This window comes from Lepisma saccharinum, chromosome 18 (assembly GCF_977018435.1).
Source record: "Lepisma saccharinum chromosome 18, izLepSacc3.1, whole genome shotgun sequence".
Classification (NCBI taxonomy): Eukaryota; Metazoa; Arthropoda; class Insecta; order Zygentoma; family Lepismatidae; genus Lepisma; species Lepisma saccharinum.
The window spans coordinates 34,241,052-34,260,671 of NC_139246.1; the positions used below are offsets into that span (position 1 = coordinate 34,241,052).

At 39.7% G+C, this 19,620-nt stretch overlaps 1 protein-coding gene across 1 annotated transcript in view; it reads left to right on the plus strand.

Moving 5' to 3' along the window:
* LOC146002207 (endoglucanase E-4-like) overlaps positions 1–19,620 on the plus strand; it is a 240,248-nt gene that overhangs the window by 43,706 nt on the left and 176,922 nt on the right. The window contains exons 7-8 of the mRNA XM_083139925.1: positions 10,140–10,304; positions 19,332–19,471. Coding sequence (XP_082996051.1) covers positions 10,140–10,304; positions 19,332–19,471 — 305 coding nt within the window. The remainder of the gene's footprint in view (positions 1–10,139; positions 10,305–19,331; positions 19,472–19,620) is intronic.

Here is a 19,620-nt window from a genome sequence, read left to right on the forward strand (position 1 = left end):
TAGATTATTTTCTTATTCACTGCAGAATAATCACAAATAAGTCTTTTAGTCCCCCCTGAAGAAGGAATTACAAAGCAAGGTGCTGCGTACGGTGACGAAGATGCTTCAATAATGTTTTGTTCTAATAATTCAGTAATCACTCCATCTAGTTCCTGTTGTTTAGATGGTGGAACAAAATATGGACTCCGATGTACAGGAACATTATCATATAATTTAATTTTATACGAAAAGTTCTTTAAACGTCCTAGCTTAGAAGTAATAACATCAGAAAATTCACTTTTCAACTTACATAACTGTTGTTCAGTATCCTCTAATGCAAACTGTCCAAAAGATGCGCCAGAAACATCAGAAGCTCTGGATTCGAGTCCACGCCTTCTCTCTCGTGGCCTCCACGAAGTCCTGGACTGGCTCCGAAAGGAGTTCTCACCATTGTTTACATTTCTGACGAAGTTTTCCTGGTTCGCACCTGCTGCCTGCTGGAAACCTACATGTTGACCTTGGTCAGTTCTCGTGCGCTGATAAGACCGAGCTCCGACACCTCGGCCTGTGCTGGCTGAACCCTGGGCAGGAGAACGTACAGGAAATGAAGGACGATCTTGTCTTTGTCTTTGACCTATATTCTGTAAAACACGAAAATTTTTGCATAAGCTTTCCGATGTCCATTTAATAGGGATTTTCTCATCACTTCCGGAAAAACCAACAATTTGTTCTAAATAGTTAATCACCATGTGGCACTGTTTCTGAAATCTCACACCAAGCACTAAGTCTAAAGGCATGTTTTTGCAAACATGAAAAGTTGTGGTCCACGATAAATTTCCAAGACCAACATTTAACATAACTCCTTTATTAATATTCATAAGGTTGTTGTTACCAATTATCACTTGCATATCCAAATCCCATTCTCGAACAGTTCCCCTAGTCTTTATTCGATCTAAGAGACTTTCACTAATTAAACTATATGTTGACGCAGAATCTAAACATGCCAATAAATTCAGATTCTTGATTTTACAGTCAACAAACACAGCAGTCACTTTAGTTTCACCACCTTGTCTGCGTCCTATATCACTACGCGATCCTTGCAAAGCAAATTGAGCACCTCTCACCTGCATCGAACACCATCGCTCAAAATGATCACTTGCTGAACATTTACGACAATATTTGGGCGTATAGTCTTTGAATGCAGGACCTTTAGCCTTGAATTGTCGTTCGATATTATGTAATCCCCAAAAATCCTTGGACAAATAAGAAAGTTTTTCTTAAACTTTCAACTCGTTCTGCAATTCATTTAAAGTATTAGGTTTAAGTCTATCAACAAGATAACTTACAAAAGTACATTCATCCATATCATACTGTAAAATCTTAGCAGCTCGAACTCTTTCTAAATACTCTAAGGGAGTTTCATTATCTCTTTGATTACCTATTACATACTTATTACATAAATACTGCCTCCCAATAAAAGTTGCATACTTATTTAAGATCATTTGAACTACATCATTCCAAGTGATATTTTCAATTATACATTTCATCCATAATTTACCCATTTCAGTATTTAATTTTGGTAAAACTGCGAGCATAATCTCGTGAGAAAGAAACATTTTTCTGTCTTTAATACCCTGCAATACATACAAAAATCTATACAGGCTTTCAGCATTAATTTCCTTAACTATAGGTACGGTAGCTATTAATTGAGTCAAATATTCTTTGGCCATTTCCATATTTAACTTTCTCAAATCGGACCTATTATATAATACTCGTTCGTCTTCATCAGACGACGACGAACTTTCCAAAGGCTTACTTGGGCGTTTATTCACCCACCGGGGTTTACAAGGGACCTTTACGTACGTTTCTACATCTTCCCCCTCCCTTTGTCGTCCTTGGGCATTTTCTGGGGTGTGTGGTAAGGGTCCTACAAATTCATTTAACAACTGCGAAGCAGAATGTTCTCTACGAGTTGAAGAAAGTGGGGAAAAGGCGGAACAAAATTCCTCCCATCCACTGTTCCCGTAATATCTACTGTATAATAATTCCGAGAGGTAGCCATATTACCGCACCATTATACAGTCTAACCAAACTGGAAATATTGATATATTGATACCCAAATGTACACAAGTACCAGAGACAGAACCAGCATGGAACCATGCTCTGCTCCTATAATCCTCTACGTCTCTTGTTTCCCCTTTAATACCAAAGAAGTGAGACGAGGATTGTCTTATCGGCGCAGTGGATGATCATATATTAGGTACTTAAAGTATACAATTGGAACTTAATATTCGTTTACCAATATTTATTACAAAACATATTAGTACTTATACTTTCCAAATACAATTAATTCAACAGAAATGTATATGGATTATCTCCCAGTTAACCTAGTTTCATTTGTCCCATTTGATAGTCAGCAGTCGGTAAGTAAAGGCTACACGAGTCAGAGCAAATCGCAACCCAGCCCAAAACCCCCCACAGCCAACATGACCCGGAGCAATCCACCAAAAATCTAAACTAAAACAATTTCCTTTTCTTGCACTTTTAAGAACTCAAAATAAATCAATAGACTTTAGGTAAATTACACCCGGCCATGAGGGCCTATAAAGGGCGATAGACTGTAATGCAATATACTCAGCCTGTCCAGCCAGTGTCCAGTACGTCAGAAGTCTCTCGTAGTCGGCAAGGATCTGCCACGCTAAACTTCTCGCTCGACCAGCGCAGAAGCCCAGCCAATGGCAGAACCTTCCAGAGTCACCTGTCTTGAGTCTCCATCCGTCATTCATGAGCAATATTACATTATGGGCTTACAAAACAACCTCTCCCCCCAAAATTACAATTTTCTAGCACATAGTGTACTACTAGTTACACATATCTTTTTAGAATTCACATTTCAAACATACTCTTCTTACATAACCAAGTTTCAAGCTTTAGAGCGAGGTTTCGTAATAGTTATTGGGGTTTGCGCATGTCATCCCTCCAACTCCATCGCCTGTAAATATTCAAAAAGAAAAAGAAAACAAACTGGTACCAGTACAAGTTTACAAACATAAACCATTCATTCTTACTTTAATACAGGCAACCTACACCAAATCTACAATAATTTACATTTATATAATGGGAGAATCCTTAATTAACCTTACATGGTCAGAGATCTTGTCGATCCATGTATAAAATTACCTATTATTGCCTCTCCTGGGCTCCAAATATCTTTTCAATTTATGTACATGTACTTTGGAACATACCTTGTCATCATCAACTTTCTTAACCAGAACTGAATTCTCTGTTAGAAATTTACTTATGAAATATGGACCCTCGTACATATTAGAAAGACTTTTAGTTATCTTGTCCTCTAAGGAAGATTTAATCTTAGTCCTAACTAATACTTTGTCATTGACTTGAAACGTTATGGGTGCATATCGCTTCTTATACAATTGTTTTCTCTTTTCCCATTCCCTTTGCATATTTCTGATAGCATTTTTCCATTTATCTTGCAAATTACCATCTGCTACATTAAAATCCATATCAGATAATTGCCATTGGACTTCCAATGGATCCCACAATTGTCGCCCCAAAAACAATTCCGACGGAGTATACTTCAATGTATGATGGTATGAACAATTTAAACTATACTGTATCTTTTTCAAACCTTCATGCCATTTAGTTTGATCTGATGAATAATAACATCTTAAGGCAGTTTTCAAAGTACGTATGTATCTTTCACTTAAATTGGCCTGAGGATTGCCAACAGATAATCTAATATGCTGAATTCCATGGTTAAATAAATAACTGGTAAATGCATCTGATACAAAATATGAAGCATTGTCTGATACAATCTCATAACAATAGCCATAAGTCAAAAATATATGATCTAATTTATCAATCAATACCCTTGAACTCAATTTCCTAATAGGCTCAAATATACAAAATTTTGAGGCTCCATCTACCAGAACAAAAATATATTTATAACCATTAGAGACAGGTAATGGTCCACAAATATCTATGTACAACCTTTTCATAGGAATTGTTACAATTTCAGACGTTAATATATTTTCAGGGGTTGTGTTTTTACACTTAGCTCGTTGACATACATCACAAGATTGAACTAAATCCTTAACATCCTGAGACATATGTTCCCAAGTAACGTGTCTCTGTAGACGCTTAAGTGTTTTCAACCAATTACCATGAGATCCTGTTCGCATATTAGTGTGATAATATAATATTAAAGGATGTTTCAAATTATCTGGTACACATATCCTATAAGGAAAATTCTTGGCTTTAGTTCTTTTGTATAAGAAACCTCGATGCAATTTATAATTTGGGAAATTTATACCTTGCTCCATTTGTCTCATAATATTGGCTAATTCCTGATCTTTCAACATTTCTTTCTTCAAGGTATCGGCATGAAATGGGCTTACCAACATGGCCAAATTAACATTACTAACATAATCAGAATCTAATTCTTCCGTTTGATAATCTCTCCAATCATACATACGAGATAATAAATCAGAAGTCACATTTTGCTTAGAGGGTATGTGCACCACTTCAAACTTATAACAAGAGAGTTTCTCCATCCATCTCGCATATTTGGAATATTTCCGGGATTGTTTAACCATATAACTAAGGCTCATATTATCTAATTGAATAATAAAAGGCTGAATTTTCAAACAGTATTCAAAACGTGATATGGCTTGCATTAAACTTATAAGTTCAATCTCATAAATTGTTCGTTTTCTATCAACTTCTTTTAATCTTTTAGAAAAGAACGCCACTGGTCTCAGATTATTATTTTCATCAGCTTGTAAAAGACAAGAGCCGAATCCTCTCAAGGACCCATCACATTGAATAACAAACGGTTTATTTAAGTCAGGCAATTTCAAAATTACATGTTCTCTAAATAGAGTTTTAATTTTTTCTAGTGCCTCTTGTTGCCTAGAACCCCAATAAAATTTTATTTTGGGTGTCCGGATTTCATTTAAGGGAGCTACCACAGTAGAATACTCTGGAATAAATTTAGAATACAAATTTAAGGTACCCAATAATCTTAATAATCCTTTTAAATTTCTCGGCGAAGGGAGATTTTGAATAGCTTCAATTCTGTCTGGATCCATTTCACAATTTCCTTGCCCCACAATAAATCCCAAGAATTTTATTCTCCTTTTCAAAAAACAACTTTTATTGGGGGAAATAGTTAACCCATATTCTCGTAATCTCTGCAGTACTAAACGTAAATGTTCCAGATGTTCTTTCTCATTAGCACTATGAACAATTATGTCATCACAAAATAAATGTAAAAACTTTCCCTTATAATCATGAAAAACTTGGTTCATAACTCGTGACATGCAACTTGGCCCAATACTAATGCCAAAAGGAATGACCTTATATCTATACTGATTATTGGGAGTTACAAACGTTGTTACATCCCTACTAGATTCATCCAAGTTTACCTGGTTGAACGCTCTTTTCAAATCAATAACAGAAAATACTCTCCCCTGACTCAATTGAGCCATAGTTTCTTCCATATTAGCCACTGGGTGCGCATCATAGATTATTTTCTTATTCACTGCAGAATAATCACAAATAAGTCTTTTAGTCCCCCCTGAAGAAGGAATTACAAAGCAAGGTGCTGCGTACGGTGACGAAGATGCTTCAATAATGTTTTGTTCTAATAATTCAGTAATCACTCCATCTAGTTCCTGTTGTTTAGATGGTGGAACAAAATATGGACTCCGATGTACAGGAACATTATCATATAATTTAATTTTATACGAAAAGTTCTTTAAACGTCCTAGCTTAGAAGTAATAACATCAGAAAATTCACTTTTCAACTTACATAACTGTTGTTCAGTATCCTCTAATGCAAACTGTCCAAAAGATGCGCCAGAAACATCAGAAGCTCTGGATTCGAGTCCACGCCTTCTCTCTCGTGGCCTCCACGAAGTCCTGGACTGGCTCCGAAAGGAGTTCTCACCATTGTTTACATTTCTGACGAAGTTTTCCTGGTTCGCACCTGCTGCCTGCTGGAAACCTACATGTTGACCTTGGTCAGTTCTCGTGCGCTGATAAGACCGAGCTCCGACACCTCGGCCTGTGCTGGCTGAACCCTGGGCAGGAGAACGTACAGGAAATGAAGGACGATCTTGTCTTTGTCTTTGACCTATATTCTGTAAAACACGAAAATTTTTGCATAAGCTTTCCGATGTCCATTTAATAGGGATTTTCTCATCACTTCCGGAAAAACCAACAATTTGTTCTAAATAGTTAATCACCATGTGGCACTGTTTCTGAAATCTCACACCAAGCACTAAGTCTAAAGGCATGTTTTTGCAAACATGAAAAGTTGTGGTCCACGATAAATTTCCAAGACCAACATTTAACATAACTCCTTTATTAATATTCATAAGGTTGTTGTTACCAATTATCACTTGCATATCCAAATCCCATTCTCGAACAGTTCCCCTAGTCTTTATTCGATCTAAGAGACTTTCACTAATTAAACTATATGTTGACGCAGAATCTAAACATGCCAATAAATTCAGATTCTTGATTTTACAGTCAACAAACACAGCAGTCACTTTAGTTTCACCACCTTGTCTGCGTCCTATATCACTACGCGATCCTTGCAAAGCAAATTGAGCACCTCTCACCTGCATCGAACACCATCGCTCAAAATGATCACTTGCTGAACATTTACGACAATATTTGGGCGTATAGTCTTTGAATGCAGGACCTTTAGCCTTGAATTGTCGTTCGATATTATGTAATCCCCAAAAATCCTTGGACAAATAAGAAAGTTTTTCTTAAACTTTCAACTCGTTCTGCAATTCATTTAAAGTATTAGGTTTAAGTCTATCAACAAGATAACTTACAAAAGTACATTCATCCATATCATACTGTAAAATCTTAGCAGCTCGAACTCTTTCTAAATACTCTAAGGGAGTTTCATTATCTCTTTGATTACCTATTACATACTTATTACATAAATACTGCCTCCCAATAAAAGTTGCATACTTATTTAAGATCATTTGAACTACATCATTCCAAGTGATATTTTCAATTATACATTTCATCCATAATTTACCCATTTCAGTATTTAATTTTGGTAAAACTGCGAGCATAATCTCGTGAGAAAGAAACATTTTTCTGTCTTTAATACCCTGCAATACATACAAAAATCTATACAGGCTTTCAGCATTAATTTCCTTAACTATAGGTACGGTAGCTATTAATTGAGTCAAATATTCTTTGGCCATTTCCATATTTAACTTTCTCAAATCGGACCTATTATATAATACTCGTTCGTCTTCATCAGACGACGACGAACTTTCCAAAGGCTTACTTGGGCGTTTATTCACCCACCGGGGTTTACAAGGGACCTTTACGTACGTTTCTACATCTTCCCCCTCCCTTTGTCGTCCTTGGGCATTTTCTGGGGTGTGTGGTAAGGGTCCTACAAATTCATTTAACAACTGCGAAGCAGAATGTTCTCTACGAGTTGAAGAAAGTGGGGAAAAGGCGGAACAAAATTCCTCCCATCCACTGTTCCCGTAATATCTACTGTATAATAATTCCGAGAGGTAGCCATATTACCGCACCATTATACAGTCTAACCAAACTGGAAATATTGATATATTGATACCCAAATGTACACAAGTACCAGAGACAGAACCAGCATGGAACCATGCTCTGCTCCTATAATCCTCTACGTCTCTTGTTTCCCCTTTAATACCAAAGAAGTGAGACGAGGATTGTCTTATCGGCGCAGTGGATGATCATATATTAGGTACTTAAAGTATACAATTGGAACTTAATATTCGTTTACCAATATTTATTACAAAACATATTAGTACTTATACTTTCCAAATACAATTAATTCAACAGAAATGTCTATGGATTATCTCCCAGTTAACCTAGTTTCATTTGTCCCATTTGATAGTCAGCAGTCGGTAAGTAAAGGCTACACGAGTCAGAGCAAATCGCAACCCAGCCCAAAACCCCCCACAGCCAACATGACCCGGAGCAATCCACCAAAAATCTAAACTAAAACAATTTCCTTTTCTTGCACTTTTAAGAACTCAAAATAAATCAATAGACTTTAGGTAAATTACACCCGGCCATGAGGGCCTATAAAGGGCGATAGACTGTAATGCAATATACTCAGCCTGTCCAGCCAGTGTCCAGTACGTCAGAAGTCTCTCGTAGTCGGCAAGGATCTGCCACGCTAAACTTCTCGCTCGACCAGCGCAGAAGCCCAGCCAATGGCAGAACCTTCCAGAGTCACCTGTCTTGAGTCTCCATCCGTCATTCATGAGCAATATTACATTATGGGCTTACACGATCCAGCGGAAAGCTTTTTTTACAACCATGCTACGATCCATCCTCTCTCTCTCTCTCTCTCTCTCTCTCTCTCTCTCTCTCTCTCTCTCTCTCTCTCTCTCTCTCTCTCTCTTCATCCTGCCCGATTTAATTCGTCAGGAGGTTTTATGGTAGGAAATCTGTAGAAAGTTGGGGTAAACAATTTTCTCAAACCTTTTTAAGTTCGACGTTGAACCATTTTAAAATATTTTGGGTGGAAATTTACACTATTACATAATTGTTAAAAATAAGTAACGCAAGTTCAAAACTCTAAAAAAGCAGATGCAGAATTACAATTATCCGAAGAAATAAATAATTAATAAATTCTATCACAATTTAGCATAATTTCGAACTTTAAGCAACGCTTTTTATTATCGTCAATCCACACGACAGGGATGGGGAAGAAAATATAAATTCTTGCAAAATCTGAAATATCTTCAATGTTATTTTCGTCTATATTTATAGGTTCACATTTAAATATTTCGTAGTTCAAAGTGAGGGGCAAGGACCCCTTGCCACACCTTGAACATGGCCTGTAGCTAACATTCTAAATGGAATGGGTAGTACAAGCAAGACGCTTGAATGTAATTGAAGAACCCCTTCTTGAACCCTTCCTCGGTTTACCATAACTTCTTCCTACACTCCGAAAAAGCCACGGTTCGCCACTGCTAGATATTAATCATGTCAAAGACACCCGCGATAAAGCTTGTCGTAAGCTACAGTACAACTTCAGTAAGGCCGACTTTCCATCCATCTATCACAAGCTGCTTAACACGAATTGGGATATATTGAAAACAAAGAATTACGTTGATCAAGCTACAGGCGTGTTTTATGAAATTATATATAAAATATTCGATGAATGTGTCCCCTTAAAGAAAAGCCGCAAAAGACAGTACCGGTGTTGGTTTACGAGCAGCATTATTAAAAATATAAGTAGGAAACATTACCACCAATAGAAATGAAAAACAACAGGCGGGAGACTTTCGATACCACTATAATAAATTTAGCGAATTTCGAACAATAGTTAATAAGGAAATTATTGATGCATACAACAGTTATGTTGCCAATTCTGAAATAAATATTACAAAAGATAGCACCCAGTTTTGGTCGTTTGTTACAAGTAAACGCAGGAAAAGTAACAAAGATCCTGTACAGTTCAAGTGTTGTCATACCGACGTTCAGTAGTCGAAGCTTTTGCACAGCATTTTCAGTCGGTGTATAAAAGAGATCCCCCAAGATAAGACATGAAAATATTGCCTAACCATAAACAATATGAAAATTAACATTACTGAGATAGGAATTGAAGACATAGAAAACGCAATTAAAAACTTAAAACCTAAGAAATCAGCCGGACCGGACAAGATACCGCCCTATGTAGTTAAAGGTTGCAGTGATGTGTTGAAATACCCATTATATCTAATTTTCAATTTAATTCTTGCAAAGCAAAAATTTCCTGAAAAATGGAGAGCCACGGCAATTTGTCCACTTCCCGAAACCAATAAGACTAATGACGTACAAAACTACCGACCAATAAGTATACTATCAGCCCCAGCAAAAATATTCGAAGAAATCATGCACTGTTACATATTTACTCACGTAAAACCTGTAATATCATCGTTCCAGCATGGTATTGTATCACGTAGATCAGTGTTGGCCAACCTTTCCGATATTACCAATTTTAGAAGTTCAACCTTGGACGAAGGAGGTCAAGTTGACGCAATATATACAGACTTTTTATCTGCTTAATACCTACTTACTACTTACTATCAGCTAGTTTATCGATCTACTTCTCTCCTATCTTCTAGGTTCTTCTAGCGCAGCTCACTGGGAAAAGGAAGTATGAAGATATGATACGGGAATTCTGTGATCACATGTTGTACAAGAAACAAAGAACTCCGAAAGGATTGGTTTTCGTCAGCGAATGGCAACCTCTGAGGAACTCCGCCAACAGCGTTTTCATCTGCTTGGAGGTGAGCGTTTTCACAAAAACACATACAGGGTGTCTCAATACAACGCGGACAAACTCTCACTGCATGTACACGTGCGATGTACTTCTCTTTCATTCAACTTTGGGCTAATGGCAATAATGAAGATGAACGGTGATACTAAGAGGTGATGGATGAAGGGAGAACCTCAAACAGATATGAACGACACGAGTCCCTCAGGGAATTATACTGCACGTAGGTCAAGCCGCCAGAACTTCGTGAGGCTGAAAGAATGCAGTTCAGTACGTGTGAGTGAGTTTTGGCGCTTCTCATGCAAGCAGTCGTTGCGGCACGTATTCATCCAGAGATCCCGGTTTCGAACACCGGCCTGGGCATGAGTGTTCATTGTGAGTGTCCCTTCATCACTTTCCTCACATAATCAATCATCCTTATCTTCGCGATTACCAAAAACTGCAGAAAAACTAAGTAAAATAAACCAAAGCAATCAATCACGTATCCACGCTAGCAAATGACAGATATGTTTTATGTCGCCAGACGACACTTTGTTTTAGTACATTGCGGACACATTGTGAACCCAATCAATGCCAGGGTCGACCTCTGAGTGAATATCTATGGACAAAACGTACGATGTCCTTGTTTAAAACAAGAACAAAAAATCAGGATATAGAGCAAAATTTATGGGCGAGGGGTTAAACTCCGCAATTTCACATCACTATTGATTTGAATGTTTTTGTAGAGAAAAAATTAATAATTGTCAAAACCGTGCAACTGTATCATATGGATGCATACATACATGATAGAAATTCCGTTTTCCGATAACCTGTTGAGCCAAAACTATGCTCCAACGAGCAAAACGTTAATTTGAAATTTTGGTCTCCTGATAAGCCATGTACAACACACCGCTCAGGAGATGAAGTGACGTAACGACAAGCGACTCCGCTATTAGGGTTGGTGGAGTGAGTGAGTGAGTGAGAAACACATGCGGGCTTGCTGTCACCAGTGCAGCGACGCAAGTCGTTTAGGATTACCAGACGTCCTCTTTTACCAGGACAAACCCTCTTTTTCGAGTCCTAAATATGATCCGAGCGGGTTTTTTAGCAAACTTTTGGAAATATTCTCTTTTCTGGGTTACAGACAACTGTTTAACTTCAAGATTATTAACAAAATGTTATTTGTAATTAATTGCTAATAATGTTTCCGTTTTCAAATTCAGAGTAAGGAAATGCAACACTCTCAGTTGCAAGCGCAAAGACAAGAAACCATTCTTCCAACACAGAAAACTTGTTGGACGTTTGCGTCTTCTGTGTCGCTTGATGCTTGATTTTAAAGCATTTGTGACATCTACCGCAGCTCGTGGCGAGCAGCAAGTTTCTAACAATAAGTAAGAATATGCGGCTTACTATGATTTGAGTCTCGTGACAGAATTCAGAAATAAACAGTAATTTTTATCTGGTTTACTGTTAGTTGTTACATGGTAGTGGAGAAGTGAAGTTCTGTCGATCAGCGATCTGAACCATTTAGAAACGCAAGTGTGTTTTTAGTGACGACTTACAAAAACTGTATCCTGGCTTCAGGACTGGAAGACACAACTCCAATTTATGTTATTCTTTTAAATAAGAGACCAAGTTTCACAACCGTATAATATTACGGGCATAGTGAATAAATATTAGTAATTTCATACATTTCCCTATAATGAGGTCTTTTATTAGTTATACGGAAACTGTAAAATTGTTTTCAGAGGTTGGTGGTCTACAAGCTCACCAAAACACCAGTAAGCACAAAACATGTATTCGAAGTGCTGCATCTTCGTCGAAAGTTAATTTTTGCAATCTGAAAATGTCCTCTTCTTTAAAGATTTCGTCTGGTAATCCTAAAACAGTTGCAGTATATTATTATTATCGTATTATTATTATTATTTTTTTGGATAACAGTCGAAAGTATATAATATACAGGATAAGCAATACAAAAGTTTTCTGGACTCTGAAAAAAAAGCAGCAGCCTGTTGCCGCAAACAGATGCTGTGATTGACGCAGTTCCAAAAGAACACTAGATCGCAGCGGAAGACTTCTTGCTACCCCTAAAATCTGCAAATGGACCGCTCCTTGCCTTTACCTCTGCTCCCCGGCTCCCCATCAACCCTCGTTTGGGGATCTCCTCGTGAGCTGACTGCTGTACACGCTGTGAAAGCTTATTAGTAAACCCCGTATTTTTATGTATTACCAAAGCAAAAATTTAAATAATTGTGTAACAATAATCGATAAAATATGTATCTTAAATATGTGTTATCAAAATAATATGTAGCTAAATACATATGTAGTATGTATGTAGTATCAAAGAATGTATAACATTATTAACAATCGCGTATCCAAGAATTTCAAGAATTCTGCTGGATATTTATTTTATTCGAACATATTCAATATAATTTTAAGAACATAAGTTGTTCAAATTAAAATTTGCATCAAATTTATAAACTCAAAAAACAGCAACGTGTACATATTTAAGAAATCAATTTTGTCAAGTATTAATTACTTTTCAAATCGCAGATTAATGTATAGTATGTAGATATGTAAGAGAACTCCTTGTAACTTTCGAAACAAATTGTACAAAGAAGCATCTACAGAAAGAACAATCGAATGAAGATACATAGCTACTTTTGTACTTTTTGTGCAAGGGAATATAGTGTGTATCTGGCTACGTATAGGAAAGTAGTTTTCTTCTCCACCAATGCGAAGTGGGCCTTCCCTATGGCGCAGTGGTAGCGTCATTGCCTTGTAATCAAGGGGTCCCGGGTTCGATACCCGGTGGAGGCACAATTGGTTCGGATCCCACTTTAAACTGTAGGTCCAGTCCCGATTAGCCTTACTGTGCAAAAAGTGGACTTAAAACAACAACTCAAACCAATGCGAAGTTTCTAGGTGCTTTGCCTAAACCTGAAAGTGATACGAAAATATTAGAGCTATGCCGATCGGCCGATACCAGTAGTATCGGTATCGGAAAATATCGGTTGGAATTCATCTACTGATACCAGCCGATACTTTTCCGACATATTCGTCTATCACCGGCTCCCAAAAATATCGGGCGACACTTTTCCAGAGTTTAATTATCCTGGATATTATGCAAAATTCAAACTTTTTTAAAAATGTTGCACAAATTTTGCACGAAAAACTATATTTTGCGATTGCATGATATCTATTGTAATATTCTGATGCAATTCTTGAATGTTCTAAAGCAAATTTCTTGGTAAATTGATGCATATAAGTGGAGAATAATATTTACACAACAATATTGATCAATATTTTGAACAAATTTCAATTATTGTAATTTTCAATTATCGGTATCGGTGGGAATCGGTAAGACTAGCGGTAAAAGTGGTATCGTCTCAGTCCTAGAAAATATGTAACCAGAAGGAGGGAGGAGAAACTCCAGCATATTTCGATAACAGTTCCCCGTATTTTATAATTATTATTATTATTATTATCATTTGGTCTCCAGCCTGTCTTTCGACTTGGCAGTCAATTTTAGGGGACCTTAAGCGCTAAGTATCTCATTGATTAGAAAATATGACATCACATGAAATACAAATTTTCTTCATCATGTTTCAGAGATCGAAAACATAGGAAAATGGATCAAGATAGGAAAAAAACTACCGAAATATGTTCTTTTATGTAAAGGAAATTAAATATGTAAAATAAGTAATAACTTGACAAATATTTACATAACATTAAACTTATGCAAAATAATGGCTACATCTGCTGTGTATAGGTATACAGACACACATGAAAATAGTTCTCTCTCTCTCTCTCTCTCTCTCTCTGTGTGTTTCTATCTGTGTCTATATATATACAGGGTGCTCGGAAATTCCCCTTACGAAGTCCTAGGGCTAGTACAGGGGACTCAGTAGACAATATTTGGAATATGAACCCATGTCCGGAAACGTACCGTTTCCGTGCTACAACCATGACAATGTGTCGGATATGCCTGTGTTGGAATGCAACCAGGTAGGCAGTACATGACGTCAGAAGATCACCTGATGTCACGTGACGTCTACCCTGCCACGGTATCCTGCCTGGAGCCCCATTCACGTGTCTGTGCGTCTCCGATGAACATGGTTGAGTACACGTTTGCAGAATACACGGACATGATCCTTGTGTATGGTGCAGCGGAAGGGAATGGAAGAGCAGCTCGTCGGCTGTATCAAGAGCGTTATCCACAACATGCGGCTCCATCGCATACTCTTTTGCCAGCATTTCGCAACGGCTCCGAGAACAAGGTACCTCCACCGCCAACAGGAAGGACTGTGGTGCTCGAGAGACGGCCCACGCTCGAATTGGAAGAGGCTGTACTGCACCACGTTGAACAGGACCCACCAACAAGTACGCGAACAGTTGCGCGTGCAATGGGTGTTTCTCACAGCATCGTGTGAGAGGTCCTGCACGAGCAACAACTACATCCTTACCACCACCAAAGGATACAGGCTTTGAGACCAGCCGATTTTGTACCACGTGTTAACTTCTGCACGTGGTTTCTGCACCTCTGCATCGACGAGCCCCAGTTTCCACGTCGAGTTCTGTTCACAGATGAATGTAAATTCACTAGGGAGTGTGTTCTCAATTCTCGAAACAGCCATGTCAGGGCAGACGAAAACCCTCATGCAACGCATGTCTGTGGATTCCAGCAGAGATTTGCTATCAATGTGTGGGCAGGTATTCTGGACGGTCATGTGATCGGGCCGTACCTTCTTCCAGCCAGGCTAACGGGTGCCGCGTACTTGATCTTTCTACAGGAAGTATTGACCCTGTTCTTGGATGCTGTGCCATTGAACGTCCGTTAGGAACTGTGGTTTCAGCACGATGGCGCACCGCCTCACTTTACACGTGACGTTCGGAGACATCTTAACCGAAGATTCGGGCAAAGATGGATAGGCCGAGGTGGTCCAACCGCGTGGCCCCCACGATTGCCGGATTTAAGGCCATAGGACTATTTCTTGTGGAGTCGTATGAAGAGTATGATGTACGAGATTCCTGTAGAGACAGAGAAAGAACTGTTGGCACGAGTTATGGTCACTGCACAAGAGATTGACGGGATACCAGGTGTGATGGAGCGAGTGTACCGGAACATGATTCGTCAGTACAACGTGCGCAACGACGTTGGTGGTCGTCACATCGAGCCACTGTTGTAGTTGAGCAGTGCCGTATGCAACACATCCAGTGCAGAAGACAGAAAAAAATTGTTGCGTTCCACTGTCGACACAAGTGTTATTGTGATCAATGAATAGTATGTTTCTTTTTAGTTCCCTTGGCATTGTTACCAAATAAATTTGTTCGTATTATGTACTGAGTCACACGTCATTCAATTCTGTACCTTACGTAACACGTCATTTTACATAGTTGTAATAAATGATTACACTTTAGGTCATCAGGTGATCTTCTGACGGCATGTACTGCCTACCCGGTTGCATACCAACACAGGCATATCCCACACATTGTAATGGTTGTAGCACGGAAACGGTACGTTTCCGGACGTGGGTTCCTATTCCAAATATTGTCTACTCAGTCTCCTCTACTAGCCTTAGGACTTTGTAAGGGGAATTTCCGAGCACCCTGTATATCTATATATATATACAGGGTGTTGCAAAATACCTGTTACAACGCTTGGGAGGTGATTCGACAAGTAAAAACAAGGAAAAAATGCCATTTGAAAAAATGTCGAAATCGGCACCGTTTGCGAGTGACAGGCGTGCGAAAATCGCCTCACACCATGTTTAAAGCACAATAACTCAAGAAGGAAGAAATATATCAATGTCGGATTAAAAGAATACAAAGAAAGTCGTGCCTGACGAATACAATGGTGCATCAATTGAGGCCCAGTGTAAATTGCGCAAGGGGACTCTCAAAGAAAGTGGGGAATCCCCTGATGGAAAATACAAGAAATTTACTACTATCTTCTACATAATGTTGAGATCGGAATGTAGCCAGTAAAAAATGGCGACGTATGTCCACATGTCCCACTACTGCTGGGACACCGGTCCCACATCCGGAAAATAGGAAAATAGACTAACTGCAAATCTGTTGTACACGGTTCACATTGCGGTACGAAGAAGAAAAGAAACCAATTTGTCGCATGTCTCACTACTGCTGGGACACCATCCCAAATGGAAAAAAATATGGGAAAATCATAAAAAAACGTTTTCAATCCCTTAATGTTGACACACTACTTTGCAGTACGAAAAACAAAAGTTAAACAATGTCGTCAGGCTGTACATATACATATACTACAAGAGAGCTCCCCAAAGAAAGTGGGTAATCCTCGAAGGAATGAAGACGGAGAATGGCGAGAAAACGCACACAATGGCATGTAACATTTCCAGGCACAGCACATCTGGAAGGGATTCCACTGGGAAGCGCACAACCTCCGCACATGCAGATCGACGGTATGAAGTACAGCGATATCCAGCATCTTCACTCGCACCTTTCACTAAAGGACATTATGCGGTGCTGATAGGGGCTCACAAACACCGGTATACTCAGAGACGTTGTTGAAAATGTCCGCCATTGACTTCAAGACAAAGATGGCATCGGCGAAGCACTGATTGTCTGGTACGCGCAAATACCTCTGGCATGTCAACAATTGTCCCAGCAGCGGCACTAACACGAGCAACGAGATCCTCAGCACTTTCCACAGGAGTTTCATACACGAGCCTTTTCATTTCTCCCCACACAAAGAAATCCAGTGGTTTGAGGTTGGGGGAACGAGGTGGCCACGGTAAAGGTCCACCCCTGCCAATCCAACGATCGCCGAAAATATCGTTGAGTAAGGTCCTGGCTCCCCGGTCGAAATGTGCGGGGGCGCCGTCGTGTTGAAACCAGATACGTTGTCTACCTGCCAGTGGCACGTTTTCCAAAAGTTCAGGTAATACGTCATGTAGAAACACCCGATATTTCCCACCACACAAAGTAGAGGGCAAAATGTACGGGCCTATCAAGCGGTCACCTACTACGCCACACCACACATTCACTGCGAACCTATGTTGATGATGGCGCACAATGATTGCATGCGGATTGTCCATATCCCAGACGTGGCTGTTGTGGCTATTGTCCCTGGTGAATATTGCCTCATCGGTCCACAAAACTCTTGTTGGGAAATCTTGAATGGCAAGAGTTTGTTGCACGTTCGATTTGCAGAAATCCATGCGTAGGGGAAAGTCCGTGGGCAGTATGTGGTGCACCTTATGCAATTTGTATGGGTGCAATCCCTCCTCCTGAAGAACGCGGAACACATTGCTATGGTGGGTTTGTTGAGTACGAGCAGTGACACATGTGCTGGAGTCAGGACGGTCTCGTATCGCGTCCAACACGTCCTCTTCAAATTGCACAGTGCGCACAGTGCGGGGTCTTCCACAATCCCACCTACGGGGTAGTAGAGATCCAGTTTCACGCAGTCGAGCATCAAGTCTTTCAAAGAGTGCATGTGCTGGTAACCGCCTATTGGGAAAACGTTCGTGATACGAACGCCGTGCTTCACGGCTGTTTCGGTTTGCCTCTCCATAAAGGAGATGCATATCAGCAAGCTCGTGGGTAGAGTACTCCACCATTGTCCTGTTCGAGAACTGCCCAGCAACAGGGGCACTTTCCCTCCGAGTGACGGATCACAAACTACCGTGATTATCACCCACGTAATGTCACACAGGTGTCCACGCAGTTGTTGCAAACCGAGAAAGAACACAGGAATACGTACTCTACGTACAATATTCCTTGGCGCAATTCAACCGTACACACACGCCAGACTAAACTCCACGCTGCGAGACGCAGAACAAGACAGGAAAAACAACGGTCGACTACACTCTCTACGTAGTATCCACCAACATTAATACGTAACAGGTGACCTACACTCACAGCGCCTCTAGTGGGGCTTTCTGTATCAATTAGCTGAAATCAATCTGAGCGTAATTTGACGGCATAGCGTCATTTTCGAGTGAATTTCCTATTTCCCGAGTGTGGGACGGTGTCCCAGCAGTAGTGGGACATGTGGACATACGTCGCCATTTTTTACTGGCTACATTCCGATCTCTACATTATGTAGAAAATAGTAGTAAATTTCCTATATTTTCCATCAGGGGATTCCCCACTTTCTTTGTGAGTCCCCTTGCGCAATTTACACTGGGCCTCAATTGATGCACCATTGTATTCGTCAGGTACGAATTTCTTTGTATTATTTTAATCCGACATTGATATCTTTCTTCCTTCTTGAGTTATTGTGCTTTAAACATGGTGTGAGGCGATTTTCGCACGCCTGTCACTCGAAAACGGTGCCGATTTCGACATTTTTTCACATGGCATTTTTTCCTTGTTTTTACTTGTCGAATCACCTCCCAAGCGTTGTAACAGGTATTTTGCAACACCCTGTATATACAGTAGAGCGTCGATTATCCGAAGTAATTGGGGGACATGGGTGTTCGGAAAACTGGTTTGTTCGGATAATCGAACTGTACATGTTTATTTGCCAAAAAGAAGTACTGTACAGTAAATTTATTCATAAAAACAGGCATCTCTTTAAGTATTACAAAGTAACGTACAAAGGCAACTTTAGTAGGAATATATAGTATGTGGTATAGTTTATTAAACAAAAATATGTACATATTACATACGCATTTTGCATGAACAATACATACACCGACAGAAGTGTGCTGATTGTTGAAACACAGCCACTGGCGGCTTGGCCGGTCAGCAGCGCCTTATGAAGGCCCCATTAGAAGCAATGTTCCGCCAGCGGTGGCTCAGTGCGGCGACTACTGTGGGAAACTTGGTTTGGGAGTGAGGGGGATGATGGACGGTAGGGTGGGAGAGTAACAGGTGCGAGCGAGTACACAGTTCGGTTAAGCGGTCGTTCGGTTGATCGACGTTCGGATAATCGACGCTCTACTGTGTATATATATATGTGTGTGTGTGTGTGTGTGTGTGTGTGTGAGTGTGTGTGTGTGTATGTGTAATGATGTGTCCGCGTGTGTGGGGGGTGCGTGTGTGTGCGTGCTTATTTCACTGTTCATGCCCGCAGGTTGCCAAGGCTGGCATCAACCCCGAGGCTTACACAGGTTTCGCTGTGGAACAGATGGACTATATCCTGGGGGATGGAGGAAGAAGCTATGTCGTTGGGTATGGAAATGACCCACCCACCCACTGCCACCACAGAGGAGCGTAAGTATTGAATTGAACCGGAATATATTTAATGTGGTGTTGTTGTTAACCCCCAGTGCAACAAATTTTTAAATGTATAATGGGACATGAAAATATAATTTAATGGCGTCTATTAGGCTCTAAGAAAGGGAAAGAAGGAAACAAATTAT